The 26,169-nt window shown below is 39.1% G+C and overlaps 1 protein-coding gene across 6 annotated transcripts in view; it reads right to left on the bottom strand.

The window, feature by feature from the left end:
• Positions 1 to 952: 952 nt before the first annotated feature.
• The window catches only part of SOCS6 (suppressor of cytokine signaling 6), a 40,580-nt gene continuing 15,363 nt past the window's right edge, over positions 953 to 26,169 (bottom strand). For all 6 annotated transcript variants that reach the window (XM_072758093.1, XM_072758095.1, XM_072758092.1 and 3 more), the window contains one exon: positions 953 to 6,566. In XM_072758093.1, the coding sequence (XP_072614194.1) occupies positions 4,834 to 6,441 (1,608 nt within the window). In that variant the 5' untranslated portion in view covers positions 6,442 to 6,566 and the 3' untranslated portion in view covers positions 953 to 4,833. The remainder of the gene's footprint in view (positions 6,567 to 26,169) is intronic.

The following is a 26,169-nucleotide window of genomic DNA, read 5'->3' as shown; positions in this document are numbered from 1 at the left end:
AAAGAAAGATATGGATACTTTATTCAGACGCCACTACTACACTACTACTGGGTTCTCTGCCAGCGTCAGGCCCAGGTGTTACCGAGCCATGGACTTTGGAGAGAAGGCGGCTCTGGGGGGAAGGAGAGTGGGAACAGAGCAACTGGCATAAATCATCCATTAGCAAGACAAGTCACAAAAAGAGAAAGAAAACAATTTTTCTAAAAGACATTTCAGAAGGTTAAGAAACCCTTAAAACTGGTAACTGCAAGATTAAAAGAATTAAAGAAAATTTGATCATCTCCTATTTCTACTAAATAGAAATTTAGTATGATCTACTATATCATCTCCTATTTCTACTAAACACTATTAAGTAATAGGGACATTTTTAAAAATTATCACACTCTAAACATTTCATCATTCAGCACTACCTTCCTGTAGTGAAGTTTTATTATGCTAATTTTAAGCAGTCTTTGTCTAGTAGGTGTTCTTCAGCTCACTCCTGTATGTTGAAGGCTTTAGAACAGTAGCAACATTAGCTGATTCTTCATTCATTTCCTGTCTCCCATGAGCAATACTAGTTCAATTTTTCTTTTTTTTTCTTTTTTCTTTTTTTTTTACTAAATTTGCTGGTCCCTTCCCTCTAGTTCTCTGCCCAGTTTATGGGGCATCCAAAAACTACCCAGTTAACCTGATTTAGTTAAAATCAGACTCTGTGGGATGCCTGGGTGGCTCAGTGGTTAAGTGTCTGCCTTCAGCTCAGGGTGTGATCCCGGAGACCCAGGATCAAGTCCCACATCGGGCTCCCTGCATGGAGCCCGCTTCTCCCTCTGCCTGTGTCTCTGCCTCTGCCTCTCTCTCTCTCTCTCTCTCTCTCTCAGTCCTCTCTGTGTATTCTCATGAATAAGTAAATAAAATCTTTTAAAAAAAAATCAGACTCTGTATCCAGGTATTAAATGGACTACAAGGCAGATCTTGTGAACGAAATTTTTATTTACATATTGTATCTAGAAGCAGATACATAAATTCTTATACAATTAATTTCCAAAAATGTGCAAGAAATTACTATAATTTGTTTACAAACCAAAACACATAGTAAAATCAATGGACTTTGGATAATTCATTCTGTGGTGTTCTCAGTACAAATGGTACACACCTGATTTGAAACATACAGAAAAAGTGTAAACTACAGCAATCTGGATTGCAAGTATTAATTTCATGGCACTCCAACGACTATAAAATTTCTTTAACCCAACATGTATACTTATTACAAAATTCTATAAGAATTTTTCATCTCTGGATGTAGAGTTTGGATCACTTTTCAGAAACAGCAACTACACAGTCACCATGTTATGACTAATAAAAAGAATGTTTATTTAAAAAAAACCTTAATAGGATTTTAAAAAGTATTAAAAGAAACCAAATTTGTGATTACTAGCATACCAATACTTTATTTTGGAATTTTAAAGTTATTTATGGAACTGGCAATTGTTCCTTATTAGAGTTTTCAACAAAACTGTCTATTGCTGGTAGTGCGATTTCATTTTCAAATTAAGACTTCACATTCGATGAAAAGCCATTAAGATTTAATTTCTATTATTTTGAATCATTCACAAAGCAAATTATCTTTCATATATAATGTGAAATGTACAATGATTAAAATTGGCATTTCTGAAAGCATTGTTAAGATATTTAGATTTATAGTTAGCAGGGACACTGTATATCACCTATTTAAGATTTTAGTAATTTTTTATCCTGTTTCAGTAATACTGGCTCAGAAATTATAATGTATACTTGATGTTTATTTCCTATATGCCAATGATTTAACCTTTTGGCACTTGATTTTCTTCAACAGCAAGATGGTTGCCCTTGTAGCTGGTTTCCTCAAAAACTATTTTTAGCTCTATGATCATTTCCTGTGATATATTTTTGACCTCCTAGGTTTTCAGATTATTGCACCAAGTGGAAAGAGAACAGTTTTCCTTAGAGAAAGAGTGAGATATCTTTCAAGTACTTTCTATGCTTTCTTACTATTTATACAAATGCATAATAGTGTCTTGATAAGCCTAGAATTGCTTCTGGCCTCCATCGAGTTTTATGATGAAATAGTTGATTCAAAAAAATTACTCTGATTCATGTACGATGGCAAAAGGATACAGCTTTCCTGTTTTCTCTTTCTTGCCTTGAGCTCAGATTTTTAGAAGCACGTATTTAAAAATCACGTACAGGTTGTGCCCACGCCATCTAAACTGCCATTCAGTCGAATCCAGAAATTCACCCAAACGGTATCTAGACCAAATTATAGGATAGAGATTGATCTCTTCCCCTTTCCATTTTAAAACAGACTATTTATTTAGCCAATCTTTCACATACTGTTGTGCTGCGTATGCCAAACAGTTCTCTCTACAAAAAAGCAGAAAATATTGCAATACTCCTTTATTTGTAAATAATATCTTGGCAAATACTTTTATGTTTATCAATATACTATCAGACCCTAGCAATTTCAAACTGGATTAGGATAGGGCATTTCACCTTAAAGTATTTTATATTGTGAATATACAAAAACATGTAAAAAACTGGCTTTCTGAATTAGAACAGTATCAAGACTTGCCCCCCATAAAACACAAAATACAATTTTAAAAGCGTTTAGATGAAAAATCAAAATAATAACTTGAAACTAACAGTTAGATCTTGAACACATGGTATCATGAGGAAAACGTGGGGAACAGGCTACACCCACATGAGAAGACAGGGTTCAGGGCGGTCCAAAGACCTCTGTGCACCATGATCTCACGAAGAGTTCATGTAAATGCTTCTAGAAACATGAAGAAGCCATTTCAACACTTATTATTAACACACAGTGACTCTGTGACAATACCTGCCATCTAATATAGATGCACAGGGACTTTTAACTCACCCTAGATATATTTTAAATTGTTTAAAAATAAATAGTTTTGCAAAAAAATAGTTTAAATGTCTTGCATTAATTTGATAAGTTTACAACTCTGTAATAGTTCTTAATCCAAATAGCTTATAGTGAACACTTAAATTATATTATTACAGTATACTCCATAATCCATCTTATTAGTTGAAAACATATCAGAAAATGAAAGAGGAGTCTTTGTGACAAGGTACAATCAACATTCCACCAAAATTAAGTACCTTTTCCCCTTTAAGTCAAAATACCAGAACACGATATTATTGTGCCTTTTCTTCGTATTTCTTAGTTCTGACCCTAGAAAACAGAAAAAAACAGTAACAACAACAACCACAAAAAAAAAAAAAAAACAAAAAAAAAACAGGGATACTGGTGTGTCTGAATTACAAAGCCATTAAGGTTGACCTAAGACCTTTACTCATCTTTTTAATTGAGGGGTAAAAGATAGGAAAACTGAGTGACAAGGGAAGAAATGTCTTAAATCATAGGTTTCATCTGACATGGAAACATTTTCTAGATGGGGTGCTTCCAAAATACTCACTGAAGCAAATAAACACTGAATTTCAAAATAACTAAAGTCCTGGGGATAACAGACTCCTCTTCGCCCCTCAACCCAAGAAACTGATTCAGATAAAATAACTAAGGATGCCTGCCAATTTACTTAAGACTTAGCTAAATTTAAAACAAAACAAACTATTTTTAAATGGCAGTATATACGGTAGGCAACAAGACTTCCATACATCTGATAAGGTCTCAATATTCTTACATGATGCTCTGCAATTTCCACAATTTTTCAACTAGAGTCATTGGGGTTTTCTTGTGTTTTTGGTGGAGAAAAGGGAGGGTCAAATCTAGCACGGCTCAATAGTGACTATGTAAAAGAATATAAATCCAACTCTAAAACAATGTTTCTACTCAAATCAATTTAAAACTTTATATAAACTTAAATTTTGCAAGAGAATCTAGTCCTTTTATGAAAATCTGTTCTACATCAAGTTCACCCAAAGAAAATGCTGGCTAAGCTAAAGGAATCACAGAGAAAACACCTTACCAAAGGAAAGTATAATTAACACAAAAACATTACTATCACAGGAAACTATGATCATCTAGCATCTCTTCAATAATAGTTCCAGTCTCATGGGTCTTTCTATGTTATGCCAATTTGTACCAGAGCTTAATGACAGAAAAGGCAACAATTTCTAAATTGGTGGTATACACTTCTTTATGTTTTTTTTTTTAATGTAAGGCCATTTATTAAGAGACAAACCACAAGATGAAAATGAAGGCAACAGAAAAATTCAACTTTTCACAACCTCAAAAACAATTTAGAAATGTCATAAAAGATATGTTGCAGTTCTGCATTCCAATACCCAAGATTATGTCAAATCATAATTCTAAATAAATCTTTCTAAAGTATGAGATTAAAAATCATTTTCAGTGTATGTGTAAATCCTGCGTTTTATCATATGGGTATGTTTATTCAACACGATCTTTGAAAACAGGCCATTTAAAGAGACATAACAATATTCATTCTGTAAGTTTCATTCAACTTTACTTAGGGTCAAATACACATGAAATGTGCTTTTAATGCATAAAAATCACAGTGGATAGCAGCAAAGGACTTGGGGGGGGTGGTTAAGGAGAATCTGATAATTCACATTGTGATTTATTCTGCACATTTATGAAAGATAATTCACACTTCCAAAACCTCAAGACTTCCCTTTTTAAAGAACCAAAATAAACCCAAGACACCTTGCTGACACATTTCCCCACCCCTAAACAAATTGATTACTTTTACACATAAAACTGAAATAGTATGGCAGCAAAAGATTTTGATAGCAATGAAAGTTTGTAAACTGTATTTCAATCTCTTTTTCTAAATCCCAAAGTGCAAGATGCAGGGTTCTCATAATCTTTCAGTAGTGCTTCTCCTGTAAGTAATCCTTCATTTTGTTTGGCAAAGGCAGTTTCTGAATCAAGTCTATCCTGGTGTACTGACGTATAACAAACCGACACAGGTACTGCAACGAACGCACCTGCATGAACCGTGATACTGGATTGGTCAGCCTGACCGGGTAAGTCGCAGATCCAGGCAACCGAGATCGTGAATAACAAAAAGCTCCGTTTTCAGAGTCCCTGATCGAATGCTCGATTAGATCAACTATAGACGTATGTCCTTCCACATCTGGTTGTTCATAAAAGCTAAACCTACCATTTGAGTGTTCAATTCTCGTGTGAAGTGTTTTGCCATGGGAGCGAAAGCTCAAGCTTAAAAGGTAACGGTCGTCAGAACTATCCCGAACAAGAAAAGAGCCATCCGGCACGTTTGCTAGTTTCCCTTCTGCCTCCCAGCGTGTGATCGGTCCCCAGTACCATCCTTGTTTCGCGAGTTTTTTCAGCTCCTCTGTAAGGCTTGTCACGACCATGGGACCACTGCTCTGCACGGAGTCATACACTCTAGCGACCCCAGGGGCAGAATTAGGGTCAAAATTCAAATGACAGCGCATACTTTCAGCCACGTGGGCATCTGTGCCAGTGAGCCCACTGAAGTTCCTTTGGATTTGACTGGTCTGCATTGGAGGTAGCAACGGTGAGAGTGGGGGGGCGTCGTCATGACTCACTCTGGGACTCTGCAACATGACTCCTGTGGTGCCAATCAACAAGCCGTTCACTGCCTGATCCACAAAGATCTCCGGGGCCACCACGAGGTCCTGCTCTACCTGATTCTCGTCTTCGGCGAAGGAGCTCCCTCCCACTTGCGGGGGGACCGCAGACACTTCCATGGGAGAAGAACCGTCCAGACAATAGCTACGCGGTCCTTCCAAAGGGTACATCCCCTCATCTAAAGGCACGGTGTACTGAATGTAGTCCTGAGGCATAAGTCCGATAACTACAGGCACATGTTCGTCAAGGTGAAGATGCAAGTCTCCATTCTGAGATTCCGAATTCTTCAGGGAATTGCTCTGTTCCTGGCACACGGTGTCAGCCTGAAGGTCGTGAAAATCCTTCCGGACCCCATTCAGGGCTGGGCTCGGACTGGAAGAGTGAACCAAGGCTTTGACTCTCACCTCCATTTTGATGCATGTCTCCTCAGAGTTTGTGGGTCGCAGAGGCCATGGCGTGGGACTGTAGTGATGGCTGCGGAGCGACGTGGACCTGATGGGCCTCTGCGCTCGCACGTCCTTGAAGACCAGGGGTGCCGAGGAGGAGGAGAAGGTGTCCTCGTCGGCAGAACTCCCGGACGGTGTGCTGCCCTTGCCTTTCTGCTTTTGTTTCGCAGACAGCCGTCGTTTTAACGTACCCATTAGGCTTTCGCTTTTCGATCTGCCCTTCCCACCTTTCTCGTCCTCATTAGTGATATCACAGCTGGCCATATCTTTCCCGTAGCAGCTACCAAACAAGGAATCATCTTTTCCAAAATCACTGCCTAGCGACGGTTGCTGTACGACCATGAAATCCGTTTCTTCTTTACTTTTATTCAAGTTGAAAGATTTTCGGAAGGTTTTAAGACTGATTTTCTTCATTATGACTAGTTACCTAATGCAAGAGGATCACTTTCTCTCCAGAAGACTCTCCTCACACATCTGGAGGGGCTGCAATGCTGCATCTAGGTACTCTTCCAGCTTCATGGACCTTTTGGAGCCATGCTCTAAAAAAATAAAACATAGAGTTAAAAAAAAAAAGCCACATTAAAAAATATTTCCACAGAAGTTTTATTTTGCTCCTTGAGCTCCGGAACAAGGACCTGCGAGCATGTGGACAACGAGGTCAGCCCCACTGGGGCGGGGGTGCTTTCCACTCACCGCCGGCACACGAGAAGCTGTCCACTCCAAACATTTCGTAACACTAGAACAAACCTGAGTCTTCCTCCTTCCTCTCTGCACCTTGCTTTTGAGTATGAGTCCATGTCCTTGTCTCTCCTAACGCTCTTCTACCGGCGGACACTCAGCCTCTGCACGAACTCGCACGGGCCCCGCCGCCGCCTGTGTCACCAGCCACGCACGCTCAAGAGGATGCCGCCAAGGCGAAGTGGCCGTGTAGCGAGTCTGGTTTATTGCTCAACAATTTATACACACTTTCAAATATTTAAACATCTGTAAAAATACACAGAAACAATCCCAAAATCTGTAATAACCTGGGAAAAAAGTCTAGACATGTCCCCTCATACTTGTGGGTTCCTTGACAAGGAGGTTCTTTCACCTTCACATTTGCAGCACCGAGCACAGCCTGCGGCCTGCTCGCCTGGGGGTATGCCCAGGAAAGTAGATATGTCAACGTGTGGGTCTATTTTAAAGAAGATTATGAAGCCTATTTCCAGAATTATTATTTCTTCATCTTTTTTTTGTAGTTTCCCTGACAAATTTTTACTTCTATGTCCAAAAATATATTTTCTAAACTATCTTGTACAACATTCCATTGTTGAAAAGAAGATTTTAATTCTGTAAAGACTTTTTTTTTTTTAAGATTTTATTTATTTATGCATGAGAGACACAGAGAGAGAAGCAGAGACATAGGCCGACGGAGAAGCAGGCTCCCTGCAGGGAGCCCGATGTGGGACTCGATCCCAGGACCCCCGGAGATCACACCCTGCGCCGAAGGCAGACACTCAACTACTGAGCCGTCCCTGTAAAGACTTTCTGAATGTCATTTTATAGGAAAAACTTTAGTCCCAGAAGTAATGCTCATAACAGTCATAACTACATTGCAAAGACATTCTGTTGAAACTACACATCATGTTTTATTTCCTCTCTATCTGTGCTCTGCAGTTTCTGCAACCATCAGAGTATCTATAATGCCCTAACAGGATGATTAGCTCAACTCATGCAAAATGCTAATAAAAGTAAAAGCAAGATTCCAATCTCCCCACCCATCAGTTTAACATCACTCTGTTTCTTGGCAAAAGACTGGAGCCCTAAGCTCTATGACATTCAGTAATTCATTATGCGTTTACCAAGTCCCCACTACATACCTAGCACTGTATGGTCATACGCAGATTAATAAATCGTTTATGGCCTCATAATCCAGGAGCAGAGAGAGATGTATGAATGGATAATTTATAAGACAAACCTATTAGTAATATACTGATGATAACACGGTGGCAAATGAAGGGAGAGGTATCTTACCAACATTTACTTTACAGATAGGATTTGGTTACTGTGCACATAGAATCTGCATGAAATCATTTTTAATAAAAACCACTCAGATCAGACAATCTGTCAGGGGATCAGCAATATCATCTCCATAAAGGAAAAAGCAATTTTTTTTTTTTTTTTTTTTTTGGAAAAAGCAATTTTAAAGTCTTACTGTCATGTACTATGTTTTTGAGCAAGTTGTAAAAAATAAAACGCATATAAGTATTTGGAGTCCCAGTCATTTTTAAACATTATAACAAGTTGTGTATTAGATGAACTCACTACCCAAGTACCATTATCATCTACTTAAGTATGAACATGTAATATTTAAGTTATTAACATTCTTAATCTGACAAAAATATGGCCATTCATAAACATGAAACAGAGAATGACCACATGCTTTAGCTGGCAAAGTCACTCCTTTTGAGTAGACATGATAGGTTTGTAGCCAAAGACAGATTCCAATATCTAATCTCTACTGACAAGAAGAACAATCCCTGCTCATACTGCGGTTGTGACAGGTACATCTGTAAATGTAAAACCACCATGCTGTAGAATTTAGATATTTTGTTGATATGTGATTAAGATGAATTAGGACCTGCTATTAGAAAGAGGCTGATATGAAATGTAAGCAAAATAAGCTGTTCCCTTGGGAATAACAGTATGTGTAAAATTACGTTGAAATTTTAAGAGGTCAATGAGTAAGAAAAAAATAAGTAGAAAGGAGCCAATATCCTGTACATCATGGTAATAAACAGTAAGTAAAAATGAACAAAGTAGGACAGCCCGAGTGGCTCAGTGGTTCAGCGCCACCTTTGGCCCAGGGTGTGATCCTGGAGACCCAGGATTGAGTCCCATGTCGGGCTCCCTGCATGGAGCCTGCTTCTCCGTCTGCTTGTGTCTCTGCCCCACCCCCCACTTCTCTTGTGAATAAATAAATAAATAATCTTTTTTTTTTTTTTAAATGAACAAAGTGGCTTTCTGGTAAAAAATCAGTATGTGTTTGCATCACATGAGCCCAGTCCATGGGCCTGGCAGATGAGCAAGCCCCAGCCCTGGCCGCAGCACCCTGCACCCCAACAAACTATCCACCTGCTCCTGGGGTCGTCAACCAATGAGGTCACATAACCTACTATACTTAGCATTTACATACTAATTCCATATCAACTTGCCTTTCTACAGAAGTATTTTAGGAAGGCAAAAGTACCTTCATGAAAATCTGTACATTGCATGTGCACACTCCATGACACAAACAAGTTTTTCAAATGCCTAAAGTCAGTTATACATTCTGCTGCAACTAAATACTACTCAAGAGTAACATTAACTAATTCTGTAGTATTACATATGTGTGTACCATGGAAATATTTGCAGAAATATTTGCAAATAAAGAAACACTATCACACACAGAAGCAGGCCCAGGCATACATGGGAAGCTGACATATAACAGAAGGTAAACCAACAGCAAAGTACACAGTTTCTCCACAGTGCTAAGACAACTGGTTATACATCTGGAAAAATGAGAAAACTGGACTCCATACCTCACACCAGCAGTGAAAATAAATGATAAGTAGATTAAAAATCTAATAGTGAAAATCTCAGTTTAGTTAGAATAAAATACAAAATATCTTTAAGACTTTGAGATAGAAATAAATGTCTTAAACCCGACACCAAAAGGGTAAAGAATAAAACTGCAGGGGCGCCTGGTTGGCTCTGTTGGAAAAGCATGTGACTCCTGATCTTGGGGTTGTGAATTTGAGTCCCATGCTGGCTACAGAGGTTACTTTAAAAAGTAAAAACTTAAAAAAAAAATAAAAGAATAAGACTTCAGTTCAAAAGGTACTACAAAGGGACTGAGATTTCATCTGTCAAATTCTTTTGTGGAGCTGAGAAAAACAGGATAACCTACATATACCAGAAGGTCCATTAACTTCTCTCAATCAGAGAGAACTTTTAAGTACAATTCCTCATAGCAGTAGAAATTGCATTTATTTGCCTTAACAGGCTGAAATAGTGACCTGAAGACTAATAAAACCTCCTGTGTTAGTGATAATTTTCTGGCTCACTAGCAACAAATCCAATTTTGTTCATAAAATAACTGGGCATCAATTCACACAGAGAATAAGAAAACTTAATTACCAATAGCTATAAAATAGAAAACTAAAGGATATAAACATGAGACAAAACAAACATGTTCAGCCCCAGTGACAGATGTTACAAAGAAAGTATTTACAATAATCACTGAAAATCAGCAAATTCTTGACACACGAGATCAATGGGTCAACATCCAGAATGGCTTATATATGGTCTGTCTGGAGTTGTCATTCCAACATCTGTCAAACTCAAGCATGTCAGCCAACCTAAAGCCTGCCTAACCCATAGGGTCAAACCCAGTTAACTAGCTAGGGCTGGAATAAAATGTTAGTTCAATTTCAATCATAATTACAAAGGCTTTTGTTTTCCTGCTTCTGTGCCTGCTAATGCTATTCCCTCCTCCTGATAAATATTTCCTTTCTTTTTCCTAATCCATGTTTCAGAGAACTCCTTAAAAAATTATACTTCTTCCTGAAGTCTGCTCTAATCATCCGGCCTGAAGGGAGCTCTCTCCCCCTTGTCTGAACTCCAAATACTCAACCTGCACTCACTTAATAGTATGTCACACAGTGACCTAGAACTGCTTGCATTCTATTCATATCTTATCTCCCCAGATTGTAGTGTTTGAAGATAAGAGACACGTCTCATTCATTTTTATATTCCTAACCAGGAACTACCATTACATATTTAAAATATACTGCCTAAATTCTTTGATACCAAGTAAATACTCCTCTTATCAAAACGGAGTAGTCTATCTCCTACAAAATCAAAAGTCAATGCTACAAATGAAACAGGCCAAGGAGAAGAACACCTGCCTGTCGGTGAGCGAGTTCCACCACACAGAATCTATCCCCGGACTTTCATGTGGCATGTGTTCTGTGCTCAGGTATGTAAGACTACTGAAGAAATTCAATCAGATAAACACGAGTGAAGAGAAAGAAATAAAAATATTAAGTGCCACCCTCCCCTTCATCACTTACCTCCACATAGTTACAGAAGTACATCTAGAAATAAAAATCTTTTTGCTTTTGGACAGTTGAGCATGGGTGAAAAACAGAGCACTCATGGTATTACATATATATGAATGATGCTATCTCAGGAAATAAAAGTGGTACTGAGTATATGAATCTTACAGTAGGTACTCAGAACGTCCTTTCTGCAGTAAGCTATTTTTCATAAAGTCCCTTCCTCCTCCATGTGTAAGATACTCCATTGGATCCAAGAGAAGTTACGGTGTTTGATACAAAACTAAGAGATGACATCTGTGAGCTCCAAGACCGGTCAAAGAAATGACAGGAAAAGGCTGGACAGAGGCAGTCTGAGATCATATTCTTGAGCAGTATACTCTGAACACGACCAAAAATTAAAAGCTTTAAGTCAGACTAGACTATAAACAAAGAGACAGGGGAGAGTTCGTGGACTCCTAAGCTTTGCTTTCCCACTGCCCCTGACTGTCCACATGGCAGGGTGTGGATAAACCCACAGGCAGGTCCTAGTGGCTTTGAGAAGGCCTTGGACTCAGACCAAATATTTTGTCCTTGTTCTTTTTATCACTATCATCAGATCCTTGAGGAGTCTTGACCCACAAAAAGTCTGTCTTCAGAGAAAACCTTGTAAGTGGAAAGAAGAACACCCCCGGGGTAGCAACACAGCCAACGGGGGTCACTATTTTGGGAGAGGCTGTCTGGGCCGTACAGACAGGAAACAAGTAAGCCCAGGAAGACATAATTAGTGAGTGTGAGAGATACCATGAGGAGAAGACAGCAATCAGAGAATACTGGGGTTCCTACTCTGGACTCCATAACACCCCCCCCCCCCAGCCTCTCTGACAAGCCAGTCATGCAAAGGAAGGCTAAGGTGGAGAGACCGAGGGAAGGCTAAGCTCACAGGCTGAGGTGGAAACTGCAGATGCAAACCCTGAGAAGCCCGCTGTGCCTGAGGTGAATGGTGTGTTTGTGTGTGTGTTGGGGGGGGGGGGGGGCTGAGGCAGTATGTTGAGGGATACAGGTCTGATTCTAAGTGCATTCAGAAGCATGAAAGGTTTCGGGGGCGCCCGGGTGGCCCAGTCTGTGAAGCATCTGACTCTTGATTTCAGCTCAGGTCATTATCTCAGGGTCGTGAAATCAGCCCCACGTGGGGCTCCACGCTCACCACAGAGTCTGTTTCAGATTCTCTCCCTCTCTCCCTTTGCCCCCCCCACCACATGCATGCTCTAAAAATAAATAAATATTAAAAAAAAAACAATGAAAAGATTTCAAATATCACCATGTTCTAGTTTGAATATGCACTTCCCAGTTTTGAGCCCACACATCGTCCTCTCCAGCATACCACCATATATATACAAACCCACGAGGACTGTTAGGTGGATGGCAAAACCAAATTCAAAAACAAAAACCCAGGGGTCTCCACTTAACCTTACCCAAAAAATAGATGAACAGTTTCTTTTTTTTTTCTTTTTTTAGATGAACAGTTTCTTCATAAAATTTAAGATATTAAAACAATCACCTGGAACTACCTCTAGTTCTAGGAGAGGACCATCCAAGTTTCCCTGGTAGACCACACTCCCCATAAATTTTTTAACAATGGTTGAGTTGAATTTCAGGTTTAATATATGAACACTGGAGAGAGCCAGAAATGAATCAACTGCATGCAAAGGTTTTATTAATATCTAATTTCCATTTACAAATCATTCTTGCTAAATGCCCCACTTTGCAATATAATTTTAGTGACATTAACATTCAACTTCAATTAAAAACTGTTAATTGGCTAAAACATGATCTCTGATAGGAAACACAGTTGCAAACCCTTCTGGGTCCGCAGTTTTGAATATACTAGTCATTACGTTAGAAACCTGTATACCGGGGCAGCCGGGGTGGCTCAGCGGTTTAGCGCTGCTTCAGCCCAGAGTGTGATCCTGGAGACGCAGGATCGAGTCCCATGTTGGGTTCCCTGCAGGGAGCCTGCTTCTTCCTCTGCCTGTGTGTCTGCCTCTCTCCCTCCCTCCCTCTCTCTCTCTCTCTCTCTCTGCCTCTCTCATGAGTAAGTAAATAAAATCTTAAGAAAAAAAAAAAAAAGAAACCTGTATACCTGTTCCTGTAGGTGTGCAGACAGAGATAATACAGTAGAAATACACAAAGATTCATCTAGGGGTTGGGTGGAAAATACGTGGAGGATGTGCCACATGCTGTGAGACTAAGCTTTAGAGATCTACAATTAGGTTAAGTTTTGAAAAGTAGGTACAGAAGATGAAGAAAGCTCCAGAACATGATGTGGAAAGCAGACCTGAGCAACAAAAGAGCAGGGGGAGGGGGCGCAGCCCATACAGAGGCAATAAAGCCGAATCTGTCCACATACACTCTGCTCTTTCTCGAATCCAATCGACAAACTGCGGGAAAAGTAAAGCCCCAAATGCTTTCCATTTGCCTCAGTAAAAACACAAGTTTTTACAGTGGTGAGAGCCCATATAACGTTACTTTCCCGTTCTCTACTTGGCCGCTCTCTCCACTCCACCTGATGCTCGGTGAATACCACAAACATGCTCCATTTAGGGCACTGGTGCTGCTGCAAATACCACACCACCAACCCCACCAATCCCTCACTTCCTTCAAGTCTTTGCCCAGCTGTCGCCTTCTCAGTGAGATCTGCCCTGACTGGGCATGTGATTGCAATACAAACCACCTTACTGCATCACATTTCTTTTTTTCTAGCACACAATAACAGTTCTCCTATTATGTTGCTTTTTCTTCCCCTCCTCAGACTTTGTTAAAGAACATAAGCTTCACAAAAGCAGGGATCATTCACCCATGTCTCCCAAGAGACTAGGACCACACCAAGGGTGTAGGAGGTGCTCAGTACTTGTGAGTAAACCAATTTTAGACACACAAACCTACTCAGGTATGGTGATCAGGTAACTTGCCCACTTTCACCTCCCACACTGCCACCTCGAGCCATAATTTGCCATTATTTACAATAGTTAGAAAACTCCTTAACATGGGGTGGCCATTACTTGGAAAGCATTCGTGTTTACCATATTCTCAACACAACTTTTTTTTTTTTTTTTTTTTTTTTTATTTATGATAGTCACAGAGAGAGAGAGAGAGAGAGAGAGAGGCAGAGACACAGGCAGAGGGAGAAGCAGGCTCCATGCACCGGGAGCCCGATGTGGGATTCGATCCCGGGTCTCCAGGATCGCGCCCTGGGCCAAAGGCAAGCGCCAAACCACTGCGCCACCCAGAGATCCCCTTCAACACAACTTTTAACATATTGCTCCTCTGATATGAAATGTTTTCATTCTCATCTCCAACTAATTCCTTCACACTTCAGCTTATCTATCAATTCCTCAAGGAACCACATCCTGCTCTTCCTGAGTAGGTGAAAACCCCAAGTACAAGACCTCAGAACACTGCATAGCTCTCCCGCCTGGATTTTTCATTTGAAATGGAAATACTTAGATCTGTCTGTATTAACTATGCGATTAAGGGGGATCCCTGGGTGGCTCAGCGGTTTACCGCTGCCTTCGGCCCAGGGTGTGATCCTGGAGTCCCAGGACTGAGTCCCACGTAAGGATCCCTGCATGGAGCCTGCTTCTCTGCCTCTCTCTCTCTCTCTCTCTCTCTCTCTCTCTCATGAATAAATAAAATCTTAAAAGAAAAAAAACAAACCTATGTGATTAAGGACTATCACCCCAGTAGACTCTATATTCTACATGAAAGCAAAGATCAGTTGATTTTTTTTTTTACATTTTATCCCCAGCACCTAGCACATACCTGGCCAAAAATAGGGCACTCAATAAAAATGTGTTGCGTGAACACAGCAGCAAAATGAAGAACACTGCTCCACAATGACAAGCAACATGATGTATACAACTGCCCCAGGAGAACTGGGAACTGATTCTGAGCGGATACATATTCACATTTAAGTTAACCTCCTTAAGCTTAGGCTTCCCACTAGTGCATCCAATTCACAGAAAACAAGATACTGACAACCACAGTAAAAATACCTAATTATCTACTTGGTAATTATTCCTTTTTCAACTACCAATCCATATGCAACTCAACATTAACATTAAATAAACAAAAATCAATCCTAAACATTAAAAAACTATAAAAAGTTCTATTAGGCCATATGGCCTTTTATCTCTTCCCTTTTTTGCTAGGCAAAGATCACTCTGTAAGTTTTAAGAGTATCTGTTTTTCTGTTTCCACTTCCAAAAATATATGCCTTCTTTTTATAGTATTACCATCTGTCTCATCATGCCCAAGTAAATGTTCTGAATTAGTTTTACTGCTTTCCTAATTGTAAAATTTTAAGTTTACACATATACTTGAGAATGTGTATAAAGATTCATGGGAAAAGGTTTTAGACATGAATACTTTATTCATATAGGCAGAAGATAACATCTTCAAACAATTTCACAGCCTGTTTTTTTAAGGACTGACCGGAGACAGTCATGCTTGTCATTAAAACACCTAATGAAAACCTTTAAAATACAGTATCAACTACTTCACATTCAACAAATAAAACAGCTTTATTATTGCCAGTTTACAAGTGAGGAAATCAGGTCCCAAAGAGATTAGAATTTGCCCAACAAAGTAACTTGTCACCAGGAGATAGGAGACGTGGAATCTGAACCTGGCTGCCTCCCCTGTTGACAGGCAGCCGAGTCAGTCAGCCTGTTGCTAAATCCGTGGTTCCCAACTTTCTGGTCTGGGGATCTCTTCATCGTCTTACAAATTACTTAAGACCACAAAAAGCTCTATCTATGTGGTTTATATATACTGAAATTTACCCTGGTAGAAATTAAAACTGAGATTTTAATACATTTATTCATTTTTTAAAAAGATTTTATTTATTCATGAGAGAGAGAGAGAGAGAGAGAGAGAGAGGCAGAGACACAGGCAGAGGAAGAAGCAGGCTCCATGCAGGAAGCCTGACATGGGACTCGATCCCAGGTTTTCAGGATCAGACCCTGGGGCTGAAGGCGGTACTATAATGCTGAGCCACCAAGGCTGCCCTATTTATTCATTTTTAAATGACAATATACTCATTACATGTTAAGATAAATAATATTTTCCTGAAAAATATATTTACCCAAACAATACAAATTCAGTGAAAGAAGTAGCACTGTTTTACTTTATTGTAAATCTTTTTTCTGTCTGACTTAAGACAGCTGGACTCTCTTGTTTCCATCTGCATTCAATCTGTTACAATATGCTCTTTCAGTGTAATTAGAAAATCCAACCTCCTACAGATATATAGCTGGGAAAGGGAGAAATATTTTCTTTAATAATCTTTTCATACAACTGTGGCTATTCTTTCCTGTGATATTATACCAAAAATCAACAAGTAATATCTTAAAAAGTTAGCTGCACTGGGAAATCAGAAACCCTTTCAATGACTTCTTTATTCTATTATACTCTAATCCATTGGTCTAGTTCGCATTTTGAATCAATCTTCCAGGTATGTATGTATGCATGTGTGATTTTATAACACCATGCATCAGTGACTTCATTATACAATATCAAAAAAAAGAAATCACCTATGTTATTAACATCACTACCACTGACCTCATCAGAAAACACTAATAACACTGGGAGGCAGTTAAGCTAATAGTGGTAGACACGCATTTTCCACAATTCTAATTTCTGCTTGAGCACTTGAATTTATCAACACCAATACCATCAATGAATATATCATACTGTCTACTGAAAACCCGGGCTGAAAAACCATAGTTTGCCAACGGTTCTTTTATTTATTTATTTAGTTGTTGTGTTTTTGTTTTTTTAAAAAGTAAGTTTGCCCAATATGGGGCTTGAACTCATGACCCTGAGATCACGAGTCACGTGCTCTGCTGACTGAGCCAGCCAGGAGTCCCATCAACTGTTGTTTTAGGTAAAAGTGACCTTTCATGAAGAAAATAGCTATCTCAGCATCTCCAACAGCACAAGCACTTCCCCTGAGACAACCTTCTTCCATTAGCATGTGGTAAAAAGCACGCTCTATACACTTGAATATCATAAGGATTCTGAGAAGCTGTGTATTCCAGGCCAAGATTTAATAAATGTAACAATTTTTACAGCCTCTTTGATGGCATTAGTTTTAAGATTTTATTTATTTGAGAGAGAACTAGAGAGGGAGCACAAGCAGTGGGGAGCAACAGAGGGAGAGGGAGAAACAGCCTGCCCACTGAGCAGGGAGGCCGACGCGGAGCCCGATCCCAGGACCCTGGGATCAGGACATAAGCTGACAGCAGACACTCAAACAACTGAGCCACCCAGGTGCCTCATTCAATGACATCCTTAAATGTAACTGTGATTTTCTTTTTACAAGTGCTTAGAGGTAAAGAACAGAAGATTGCTGTGCAAGTTCAAGCAACCACAGCTGGTGCCACTGACTGGCAGGGGAAGGGCACCACTAATTCTATCCACCATTGCTTCTGCACCCTCAAGGAATGGCAAATCATGTTTTAGCATCATTATCAAAGGGGATCAACAGACCATACTTAGAACCACCAGCTTAAACTATCTGTGAAGACAGTTTAAAAGAACAAAGAGCAAGACTTTAAGGCAAGTAAGACATCCACAGAAGAAATAGCAAGATGAGTAGTTTCACTATTGTCTCTGCCCTGAATGTTGCCAGTTTCTTAGCAAGCCACCGTTGATGCCCTTCCATTTCAGTTCCTTTTATTCTACTCCATTGTTCCTCAATCTGTCAGTGTATAACTCACCATTAACTTTATAAAATAAGGAAAAATAAAGGACAGATGCAAAAATCCTTCCAGAAAGGGAGGAGAAAGAGGGAAAAGAGATCATATACTAGAAAAGCAAATATGGGCAGTGGCCAATATAACATGAAATATGATAGAAACAAGGTCCCAGGTTTTGTTATGCCAATAAATATGAATGGGATAAACTCAACTATTAGAAAAAAGATTTTCAGGTCTGGTTTTAAAAATCCTATCATATATGGGGGACACCTGGGTGGCTCAGGGGTTGGGCGTCTGCCTTTGGCCCAGGGCGTGATCCCGGGGTTCTAGGATCGAGGTCCACATCAGGCTTTCCGCAGGGAGCCTGCCTCTCCCTCTGCCTATGCCTCTGCCTTCTCTCTGTGTCTCTCATGAATAAATAAATAAAATATTTTTTTAAAAAATCCTATCATATATGGAAACACACTAAAACCAGCGGTCTCAGAAAGCTTCAAAATACCAAAAAATCTCTATTAGCCACTACTGAACAACCCTCTTCTTCAGCTTTCCTGTGATTATCCTAGTCCATCAAGTGAATCATATTTACATCTATTCTCCTTGAAATCAGGAATATTATTAGTCATCACCCCTGGCTATGTCTCCATCACATAAAGTACCTCCTACATATGGCTGATGCTCATCCAAACTTTTCTGAATTTAAATTCACTGCATGTTTTAAACATGCAAACAGGTAAGTTTTATTTTTTTAAGTTCTTCCTACAAAAATAGTGAGCTGATTTATAAACACTAAATAATTCCACAGAAAATTTTTTTAGACATCTGCATTTAAGTATAAATAAAATCACTCTAAAAGCCTAGGAAAATTTGACTTTTAAATAAAAATCTAGGCCTGGGACGCCTGGATGGCTCAGGGGTTTAGCACCTGCCTTCAGCCCAGAGTGTGCTCCTAGAGCCCTGAGATCGAGTCCCACAACGGGCTCTCTGCATGGAGCCTGCTTCTCTCTGTCTATGTCTCTGCCTCTCTCTCTGTGTCTCTCTCATGAATAAGTAAAATCTAAAAAAAAAAAAAAAAAAAAAAAATCTAGGCCTTTGTAGAAAGATTGCTTTGCAAGTGTGATTAACTTCTAATTCTAGGGATCCCTGGGTGGCGCAGTGGTTTAGCGCCTGTCTTTGGCCCAGGGCGCGATCCTGGAGATGCGGGATCGAATCCCACGTCGGGCTCCCGGTGCGTGGAGCCCGCTTCTCCCTCTGCCTATGTCTCTGCCTCTCTCTCTCTCTCTCTCTGTGACTATCATAAATAAAAAATAAAATAAAAATAAAAAAATAAAAAAAAATAAAAAATAAATAAAAACTTCTAATTCTACTTAAAAAGTGCCAAGTTGGAAATCACATATAATGCATTATTTAAGGGCAGATTTTACATAATTCAGACTGGTAAGAGTTCAGTCAATGGATATTTAAATAAAAGACACTGGTAGGGCACCTGGATGGCTCAGTGGTTGAGCTTCTGCCTTTGGTTCAGGTCATGATCCTGGGGTCCTAGGATCAAGTCCTGCATTGGGCTCCCCATGGGGAGCCTGCTTCTCCCTCTGCCTGTCTCTGCCTCCCTCTGTGTGTCTCTCATGAATAAATAAGACCTTAAAAAAAAAAAAGACACTGGTCCTATATATGGAAATTAATGAAAGAGCACATATTTACTTCTTTCAATTAAAAATGAAATATTTAAAAATACAGGAGTCCATAGTTAGGTGAAGTTTTTAAATTAACTGATGAACACCAATCTTAATTGCTTCAGGAGAAATCCTCTAACAGGGACGCCTGGGTGGCTCAGCGGTTAAAGCATCTGTCTTTGGCTCAGGGCGTGATCCTGGGGTCCTGTGATCGAGTCATCAGGCTCCCTGCATGGAGCCTGCTTCTCCCTCTGCCTGTGCCTCTGCCTCTCTCTCTCTCTGTCTCTCATGAATAAATAAAAAAAGATTTTTTTAAAAAGAAAGAAAAATCCTCTAACAGAAAAGAATGAAAAGAGGAGTATGCTAACAAAAACACAAGAAACCTAGTGTAACAGTAAGATAGTGTTACACTCAAGAAAAATGGTCATACAAATAAAAAGGGGCATATCACATAAGGTATAATCCACAAAGAAAATAAAAGTGCCAAAAATCTTTACACACAGGGGTGGTTGGGTGGCAAAGACAGTTAAGCATCCGACTCTTGGTTTCAGCTCAGGTCATGATCTCAGTCAGGGTCAGGACACTGAGCTCCATGACCGGATCCATGCTAAGCACAGTCTACTTGAGATTCTCTCTCTCTCTCTCTCTCCCCCTCTGCCTCTCCCGGTCTTGCTCTCTCCCTCCAAGATAAATATATCTTTTAAAAAAAAAATCTTTACACACGAGATGGAATATTAAAATACTGCTTTCAGCCCAAGAAAATAAACAAAATGAAGAATATAGCAGATTTAAGTTATATAATTTTATCTTTTAGCTATATGGGACTCTGTAAACTTTTTTAAAAACTGAAAATATGGGATCCCTGGGTGGCTCAGTAGTTTAGCGCCTGCCTTTGGCCCAGGGCATGATCCTGGAGACCCGGGATCAAGTCCCACATCAGGCTCCCTGCATAGAGCCTGCTTCTCCTTCTCTGCCTGTGTCTCCGCTTCTCTGTCTCTCTGTCTCTCTCTCTCTCATGAATAAATAAAATCTTTAAAAAAAACTGAAAACATATCTGCTTTTCAAGAGCTTATGGAATAGTTACCAAACGTGACAATATGTTAAGTCACAACGAAGATATCAGTAAATTTAATATCTCATAATGATATCTCATAATGAAAAGTATCTCATTAGGGAATGTCTGAGTGGTTCAGTTCGTTCAAGAGGCGTCAGACTCTTGGTTTTGGATCAGGTCATCTCTGGATCATGGGCTCCACTGAGCAATGAGCCTGTCTGAGATTCTTTCTCCCTCTCCCTCTGACCCTTACCCAACTCTTAAAAAAAAAGAAAGAAAATATTTCACCAAATGATTTTAATAAAACTGAAAAGGAAAACAAAAATAAAAATCACTGAACATCCTTTTGAATCAAAGAGATGAAGTCTCAAAGGGAAAATGGTACATTTTAAACTAATATTAGGGATCCCTGGGTGGCGCAGCGGTTTGGCGCCTGCCTTTGGCCCAGGGCGCGATCCTGGAGACCCGGGATCGAATCCCACGTCGGGCTCCTGGTGCATGGAGCCTGCTTCTCCCTCTGCCTGTGTCTCTGCCTCTCTCTCTCTCTCTCTCTCTCTTTGACTATCATAAATAAATAAAAATTTTAAAAAAAAGATTAAACTAATATTAATAATGGATATGCTACAGATGAAAATCTATGCAATTCTGCAAGACCCTAAAACTCACAGAAAACTTCGAAGCCTTAAAGGTTTACAAAAGTAAACCAGTAAGGAATTAAAGTATGCATTCAATTCCAGAAGTCAGTAATGAGAACCAAAAATAAAAAATAAAAATAAATAAATAAAAAACCCAGCAGTAGTAAACATTACAAGAGTTAAGAGTTAATTCTTTGATCAGAGCACAAAAAACTTAATCAATGAACAACTAGCTGTCATTTAATCAAGAAAAAGGGACAATGTATTTATATGAATTAGAAATGAAGTAACAACAGATCCACAAGAAGTCAAGAAGTCAAAATATAGGAGTACTTTGAAAACTCAGTAAAAATGTGAAATTCAGGCCAGCCCGAGTAGCTCAGCGGTTTAGCACCACCTTCAGCCCAGAGTGTGATCCTGGAGACCCGGGATCGAGTCCCAGGTCGGGCTCCCTGTAGGGAGCCTGCTTCTCCCTCTGCCTGTGTCTCTGCTTCTCTCTGTGTGTGTCTGTCATGAATAAATAAATAAAATCTTTTTTAAAAAATGTGAAATTCAGATGAAATGGGTAATTTTGTGGCAAAATATATATTACTAAAATTTGCCTCAGAAGAGGCAGGAACCCAAAAGCGATGAATAGTTGTCAACCTGAGAACGTCCTCAAAGAACCACCATGGCTCCTTCTTCTTTTAGAGAGAAAAAGGGACAAGTCACTGAAGACATTAAATACAATACTTACTAAGCTACTTTAGGACATAGAAAAAGAAATCTCCCAAATTTGTTTCTGAAGCCAAAGAATACTGATACCACCACTGGACAAAGACAACATGTTAAAAACAAAACAAAACCCCACTGATCTCACTTATGAATACTGAAAACAAATCTTAAATATCAGCAAACATTGGAGTGGTGTGGGGAAATCATTCAACCAGGTGAGGTACATCCCAGAATTGCCAGCACAGCTGATTATTTGTAAATTTACCATAATTTATGGTAGAGTAAAGGAGCAAAATTATACGGCCACAGCTATAAATCACCAAAAAAAAGATCAGAAAAAAAAAATAACATCAATCCTAACCCCCTCAAAAAAGCTCTATAAAATAGAAAAACATGGACATTTAACATGGAACATATAAGAAAATTAACAGTCATATGAATAAGAAATGCTGAAAGACAGCAACAAAGATGCCAATTAACAAGTATTAATTAGCATTATTTTCAACATAGTAGCTAATTAATTAGGCAAGAGTAAGAAGTAAGTATAAATATTGGAAAGGAGGATACAAATTGTCATTATTTACAGATGACAGGAGTGAATACCTAAAATACAACAGATGCAGATGAACAACTACTAGGGGAAAAAAAGAAAAAAAAATTCATTCTAGTGACTGCTTACAAAATTTATATGTTAATAAAAAAAAATTTATATGTAAAAATCACTAGTAATTATTTTTAAAAAGCTGGCAGGCAAATAAATAAGAGACCAGATTCAACTTATAATAGTTTCCAAAAAAAGATGACATTAATTTTTTTTTAAATGTCCAGAACTACATGAAAAACTTTAAAACTCCTCAGAGGACCATAACAGACTTACATACATAAAAAGATACATCTTATTCTTATATAAAACAAATCCTGTCGAAACATTAACTCAAGATCTCAAGAAAACATCAATGACATTTTTGCAAGAAACTAGATAAAATAATTTAAAAAAAAAGAAACCAGATAAAGTGATACTGAAATTAATTTGGACATGAAAACAATGAAAAGGGTAAGAAAAAAATCTAAAGGACAACTGAGGAGAATGAGTGATCCAAGATATGAAAACACACAGCTTAAAACTGGAGGGGGGGAAAAAAACTTGCAAGTCAAGAAATAGACCAAAACACATATGAAAAGTGTATGTGTCCAAGAGGACACATTAGACGACTAGGGGGAAAGATGGATTATTCAAGAAATGATGAAGAGCAGGTTGGATAACCATTTGAGAATGGTGGAGAAAGCAAGGCTTTTATTTTCTTATATAAAAATACTGTGTAGAAGGATCAAATATGCAAACATTAAAAATATAAAAGTTGGAGAAAAATCTTTAAACAAACCTTTACACTTCAGAAAGCCTTTTTAATGCATAACATAAAGCCCTGAAACCACAGAGGAAAAGACTGACAATCTAACAATGCAAAATTTATAAATTTCTGGAGAACCAGAAGAATGGCGTAACTTAAAGCCAAAAGATAAACTGGAGGAAAACTGCAAACATATGACAAAGGATTAATTTCTGTCACACACACTGTGCTTTTAGAAATCAGTATGAGACAGGCACACAATCCTATAAGCAAAAGGCAATGTAGAGAACAGTTCACACAAAAAGAATAACAGGAGAAAGGAAGGGAAGAAGGAAGAAAGGCAAGAAAATGAGAAATCAAGCAAACAAGGAAGAAAACAAATTCAAGTGTCTAATCATTACCGAAAAGATTCTCAATTCATTCATAACAAAGGGAATCTGGGGTGCTGGGAACTGTTCTGTATCTTGATTGTGGTAGTGTTTACATGACTGAATACACTTGTTAAAACTCAACAGACTACACGCTAAAAAAAGGTTGACTTTCATGTAGGTATATTCTACGATTTTTATTTGAGAGAGAGAGCACATACACTCAGGAATATGGGGGGCAGGAGAGGGACAAGCAGGCTCCACACCCAGCGCGAGTCCAACACAAGACTCAATCTCATGACCCTGCAATCGATTGTGACCTGACCTGAAATCAAGAGAAGTCAGGTGCTACCCAGGTGCCCCTCCCTGTAGGTATTTTCTATCCCAACTTTAAAAATGCACTGAAAAGGAAAACAAAATGGTAATATCTCTTATCTATGAGTTTGAAAAAGTTAATAACAATGTTGGCAAGGGTATGAAAAACTGAGCACTCGTAACTCATTACTGAAGTATAAATTGGTACAATTTGTGAAGAATTATTTGGAAATATTTATCAAAATTTTGAATTCACATATGCTTTAACGATGTAATTATGTGATCAGGGACTTGTGTTTTGGATCTATACTCTTGCCAAAATCAAGGATATATGGAAAATGATGTTTCCTACAGCATTAAAATTTTTAAAAGCTAGTATTACTTGACCATTTACCTAGTACTGGTAAATACAGGTCATATATGGATCTAGTATATGCCAGGTTTGGTTTAAGTCTTCTGAATATATTGCATCTCTTTTAATCCTTATAACTCTAAATTTGGTACTACGAACAAAGCAGTACAACATAGTGGGAAGCATTTCTCAGGAACCAGAAAGCAGGAGTTCTTGTATTTCCTGGGTCCATGATTTAACAGCTGTGTGATCTTTTAAATAGCGGTATGTACCACTTAAATTAGTTGCAAGTTTAAATGTGGTAATATATGTGATGTCCTCACAACACCACCTAGCACATATTAAGCTATATATGTATTTGCAGCTAAAATAGTAATAAAACCAGTAATATTACCGCTGTAAAGATGGGAAGCTAAGGCAGAGATTAAGGGTACGCTTAAGATCAAAGAACTGATTCTACAAAATGAGGCCATTTATTCACTATTCAGACATTTACTAAATAATTTATTTTGGCAAAAATGTGGAGCTAACCTTAATATCAGGAAACAAAAATGATACACAACAAAAACCAGTGGACTAGTTTAATAAATTATCATCTACCAATACAACAGACTACCACGTAAAGAGGTCCAGGATGCATTGTTGGTAGAGTACAAGCTACAAAACAAAATGCAATGCAAACATGATCCCGTTTGTGAATTTATTTCCCTGCATATATATAGTAAATGTCCAAAAGAATAACCAAATATCAATGACTGCAACCCTAGTGGGTAAGGAGAGGGGTCAGGACGCCCAATAGCCTGTTTCCTACCCAGGCATCCTCTGCCTGTTGGACTGCGCCTTATGCCATGTTGCTTTGACAAAAAGACCGACGTCAGTACCTGTTTTTGCTGACCGAAAGAAATCCAAAGAGGATTTTTGCTTGTATGGAAAAGGCAAAAAGCAAAAAACAGCATTCAGTGTTTGCTTTGCAGTGAGCAGGTGGGAGGCCACACCAACCCCGAGCAGCTCCTTCCCCGGAACTGCAGACGGCATCTGGGCATCCAGCCGCCAGCACTTTGAACCGTGTCTCGGAGTGTGTGTGCTTTATCCCGGTGTATTCTGGGCATCCGTTTGCAAGATGTGTTCTAAGGTCTCAGAAAAGCCTAAAACAGGTTATTTTTTGGGTCTGGAACTGCTCAAAACATTATCCATACAGATCAGTAACTGTTTCTTTCCTGTACGTACCATAAGAGGCTTTGGTTCCTAAAGGGTTTCACAGGAACGCTCTGCTTTCAGACTGGGGGAATCCTGTGTTAGATCTTTCTGTAACCAGTAAGCGCATTTCACTTTACTACAAAACCACCACCCCACCGCACACAGAGAAAAGAAAACAGGCAATGTAGGTAAAATATGCACCTGTGTGTTTCAGTCACCTCTTATCTGGAAAAGCAGGAGACTCTGATACACTCAGGGTCAAAGGTCTCAACAGTTTTCCTAAACCCATCTCTCCCTAAACCTTCCCAAACTGTTCTCAATTCTCCCCAGCTGTTCATCTCGTGATGTGCCATTCCATGTACCTCACCCTCTTATTTCAGTCCTTTGCTTCCCTGCTCATAAGTGGGACCCCTCCAGCAGCTCTGTTCCCCAGGCATACCGGGAATGGACATCTTTGCAACCCAAATCCCTGATGTCTGGCCATCTTGGCACCCTGCGGCTCACCCATATAGCAAGTGCTTCTCATCATTCACTAGGATTTCTGTAAGCTTCCTGAACTCATACCACCTCTGTGCCTTCCTCTCCTGCCTTATTTATCATTCCAGGTGACACCCTTGTCTTGACACTGATAAAACACAGCACTTCCTTGAAAATTATAAGGGGACGCTGC

This window comes from Vulpes vulpes, chromosome 5, assembly GCF_048418805.1.
Source record: "Vulpes vulpes isolate BD-2025 chromosome 5, VulVul3, whole genome shotgun sequence".
Lineage (NCBI taxonomy): Eukaryota > Metazoa > Chordata > Mammalia > Carnivora > Canidae > Vulpes > Vulpes vulpes.
This window is presented reverse-complemented; position numbering and strand designations above follow the sequence as displayed.